General features: G+C 36.5%; 1 protein-coding gene across 1 annotated transcript; it reads left to right on the top strand.

Annotated features, from left to right (window-relative positions):
• Positions 1–1,981: 1,981 nt before the first annotated feature.
• On the top strand, positions 1,982–2,290 carry LOC138338516 (uncharacterized). Its single transcript, XM_069289484.1, has one exon. It carries the CDS (start codon positions 1,982–1,984, stop codon positions 2,288–2,290), a length of 309 nt encoding a protein of 102 aa, XP_069145585.1.
• The last annotated feature ends 2,403 nt before the right edge of the window (positions 2,291–4,693 follow it).

Genomic DNA, 4,693 nt, shown 5'->3' with positions numbered 1-4,693 from the left:
ACCTATGCAGGCATTTTGAAATGACCTATATGCAGTTGTCATCGTATTCATTAACGACATGTTTGTATATTCAAAGAATGAGGATGATCAAATGGTTCATTTGAGGGTATTATTACAAACCCTTAAGGAACATCAATTGTATGCAAAATATAGTAAGTGCAAATTTTTGTGAAGGGTGGTGACATTTCTTGGTCACATCATCTCTAGTAAGAGAGTTGAGGTAGACTCAAGGAAAATGGAGGCAGTGAAAAATTGGCCTTGACCTTTGACTCCAACTGACATTATAAGTTTCTTTGTTTAAGCGGGATACTATCGTAGGTTTGTGGATGGATTTTCATACATTGAATCTCCTTTGACTATGTTTACTTAAAAGTGTATGAAGTTTGAGTGGTCAGAGGAGTGTGAGAGAAACTTCCAATTGTTGAAGCATAGGCTTACTTCCTCACTGGTGTTGACTTTTCCAGAGGGAAAAAAAGGGTTCATTGTGTATTGTGATGCATCCTATGTGGGTTTGGGGTGTGTACTTATTCAACATGTGAAAGTGATTGTCTATGCTTCTAGACAACTTAAGGCACATGAGAGAAACTACACCACTCATGACTTTGAGTAAGAGGCCGTGGTGGTTGCCTTGAAAATTTATAGGTACTACTTGTATGGGGTTCATATTGATGTTTTCACCAACCCTAAGAGTCTCCAATATGTGTTTACCCAAAAACAGTTGAACCTCTTTCAAAAGAGGTGGTTAGAGTTGTTGAAAGATTATGATATAAGTGTCCTCTATCACCCCAAAAATGCTAATGTGGTGGCGCATGCCCTAAGTCGTATGACTATGGGTAGTGTATCCCACATTGAGGAAGCTAAGAAAGATCTAGCAAAGGAAATTCACAGTTGGCTAGGTTGGGGTGAAGTTGGAGGTTCTCCAAATGGGGGTGCTATAGTCCATAATAACTCCAATCATCTTTAGTGGTCGAGGTAAAGTCCAAACAAAACCTTGACAAATCTTTGATGGAGTTCGAAGAAGTTGTCCTCGGAAAAATTAATGAGATATTCTCCTTAGGGGGGATGGCATTTTCAGATTCCAAGGGAAACTATGTGTTCCTAATATTGATGGGTTGAGAGATCGGATCCTTGATGAAGCCCATGGGTCTCTATACTCCATTCACCCAGGCTCGACAAAAATGTACCATGACTTGCAGGAGATTTATTGAAAAAGGACATTGTTGAGTTTGTCATTAAGTGTCCAAATTGACAAGAAGTCAAGGACGAACACCAAAAGCCGGGTAGCTTACGTCAAGATATCCAAGTTCCTACTTTGAAGTGGGAAGAAATTAATATGGACTTTGTAGTAGGGTTGCCTCAGACTCAAAGATCCTATGATTTGATATGGGTGATTATTGATAGGTTGACTAAGTCCGCACATTTTATTCTCGTAAAGTCTACGTATTCGACAAATGATTATGCAAGAATCTTCCTAGATGAGATTCCGTGCCGCCATGGCATTCAGTTATCAATCATATTAGATTGGGGCGCACCTACATCTAGATTTTGAAGGTCATTCCAAAGCAGGGTAGGGTAATAAAGTGATGTTGAGCACTACTTTTCCTCCCCAAACGGATGTTTAAGCGGAACGTAGGATACACCCTTTAAGATAAGCTTAGGGCGTTCATTATTAATTTTAAAGGGAATTGGGATAAACATTTACCTTTGGTGAAGTTTCATTACGATAATTGTTTTCATTTATCCATTTCCATTGATCCCTATAAATCCTTGTATGATAGGAGGTATAGGTCTCCTATTGGATGGTTTAAAGTGGTTGACAACGCTTCTCAGTCCCGGGGTTTTTTATAAGACTTTGGAAAAGGTTCATATCATAAGGGGCCGGTTTCAAACGGCCTATAGCTGGAAGAAGACTTATGTTGATCATAGGAAAAGAGATTTGGAGTTTGAAGAAGGTAATAAGGTGTATTTATGAATTTAAACAATGAAAGGGGTGGTTAGATTAGGCAAGAGAGGAAAGTCGAGTCCTGATTATGTGGGTCCCTATGAAATATTGCAAAAGATTGGTAAGGTTGCCTACGAATTGAAACTTGCTAGTGTTTTGGCCTCGGTTCATCCGGTTTTCCATGCTTCTATGTTGAAAAACTGTGTTGGTGATCCGAAGTCCATTCTTCCTGTTGAGGGTCTTGCTGTCAAGGATGACCGCTGTTGTGATTATGTCCCGGTTAAAATTCTTGATAGGCAAGTCAAGATGTTAAGGAATAAAGAGATGGTTTTTGTAAAAGTATTATGAAAATATCACCTAGTTGAGGGTGGAACATGGGAGGCCGAGGCCGACATGAATTCCCATTACCTTTATCTTTTTGAGACTTATGGTTAGTCATTCTATTTATTAAGATAAATATGACTAGAAATTGAAGTTTCTTGATTTTGGGGTGATGTTTTACAAAGTATGCATATTTGAAAACATTAAAGTGAAGTTACTATAATATTGCTTTTGAAAACTTCAAATTTTGCTTTTTGCTTGTTTTGAGTTATGATCAGTATTTTGATGAAGCGAGTCCTTATTAAAAAGTATATATCATGTTGATAAATCAAAATTTGTGCCAATTGACTAGTGTAATGTATATTGAGCTCATATTTTTTGTGAGAAGGAAATACCTCATGATGAGATGATTGAGCCTTATTTGTGGTTAAGGAAATTTCTTTGTTGAAAATATATGGCTTAAGTTAATTTGATATTAATTGTTGGTTGCGTAGCTAGTCTTGAGTCTATTCCTTCCTTCAAAAGGAGTGTTCACTATCGTTCGAGGACGAATGTTCCTATGGGAGGATAATGTAACACTTAGAAATTCAAGGGGTGTCGTAATGGCTAACATTGTTGTAGTGAGGTCTATGTATTTTTTTGAGTCCAATTTTAAAGAATTTAGGTCATGTAGGAAGTTTAAGAACCATAACGTTGAAAAATGTCCATGACGTCCATAAGTTGGTTCAAAGAGGTACTAGCGTGCCTTAGTCTATTCGACTAGCTTTTAGGAGTCGGAAATGTATAAAAATTTGTAAAAGGGTAGTTAATAGGTGTTTGAGTTGATTCATTGTCGAAATTTCCTTGTACGACTCCCCAAGGACACCCCATGGTCCCTTGAGGAGGACCCTTTTGTTGAAGTAAACACTGCCTGGGCAGTGTACATTTACAGGACAATCAACGGTTCGTGTGTGGACTGACAGGGCATCGGTTTCACCTTTTTTTTTACACTTAGACCATTAGAACCAGTCGTAGGCCTACATAGTCTTTGAACTCATCGACGGATGTGCAAGACGGAGGGGTGAGGGCTCGTCCACTTATAGACAGCCCGTCGTTCAGAGCTAGTCTGTGAGAGTTGAGTTTTCTGCCTTATTTAAGTTAAGTACATTAATTAGTTAGGGGTTTTAGGCGGTAAATTAAGGGATTTAAGGGGGTCTAATCATGATTATTTAGGTACCATATAAATCCCTTAGCTTCATTTAATCTAAACACAACTCAAAAACAAATTACTGTACATTCTCTCTTCTTTCTCTCTCTAACTGGAAGACTCCATTGAAGCTATGTCTAGGAGAGGAATTAGGGGTTGGAAAAGGGTGGATTCATATTCAATTTCTCATCAAAACATGTATGAGTTTTATTCACCTTTGGGACTCTTTCCTCAAAAGGTTCCTCAAAATAGATTTCAAAAGTTTAGTTTTCTGTTGGGTTTGATTCAATTACGAAATTGAAGTTATAATTGAGTTTTTAATGGTTTATTTAGGTTATATTGAGTAGATTGAAACGTACTTTAACTTAAATATGATACTTGTTAATGGTTTGATAAAAATTGAAGAACATGATCCTCAACCCCTAACCCGAGGTTGTAATCTTGACCTATATCGTATTGTGATTATAAAATTGAGTTACTTATTTATTGGATTACTTTACTTTGGGTTATTATGAATTAATTAAGATTAATTGTAGGCCTATTATCCAAAATCTTGAGAAGTGATTTAGGTCATGAAGAACTTTTTAAGGATTGGTTTATGTATCTTGTCTTAGTCTATGATCTAGAGTTGGATTGTTTTATAAAGATGTTATTGGCCGTGTTATCTTATTGGTTATCGTTGTGTGATGATATTACTTCCCTAGTTTAGTATACTTATGGCTTTGATGGTAAGACCTTGAGGAATAATTATGTGGAAGACTTGGTAAGTCTTGAAATCTTTATCTTTACTCTCAATTGTGATTAATTGTGGTTAAGTTACAATATTATGTTGAAGTATGCCTTGTATTAAGATTTATATGGTAGGATGTTGAATTGAAATGTCTTGTTGATGGTTGTGAGGTTGTTAAGATGTAAATGTTATAAGGGTGGTAATGTATACCAATGTGCCTTATTATGAAAATGCTATGTAATGTGTTAACCTTACTTTTATGAATTGTAATGAATGAACTTACACTCATACAACGCTTAGTGAGATATTAATAATGATTATACAAGGGGTAGACCGTGTGACCTAAAATGATCTATGATTGATAATTAAAATCTTAAAGACATTTCAAAAAGACACTCTAGCTTAGCTCTGAGTGAACTAGATTGAAGAGTGTCCTTTTACACATACGGAAGGTAGGAGCACTAAATTATTCTGTAGATTAGATACTACAATGCATGGCGCATAAAGAGGGTCT

Source organism: Solanum lycopersicum, chromosome 9, assembly GCF_036512215.1.
Source record: "Solanum lycopersicum chromosome 9, SLM_r2.1".
NCBI classification, from domain to species: domain Eukaryota; kingdom Viridiplantae; phylum Streptophyta; class Magnoliopsida; order Solanales; family Solanaceae; genus Solanum; species Solanum lycopersicum.
This window is presented reverse-complemented; position numbering and strand designations above follow the sequence as displayed.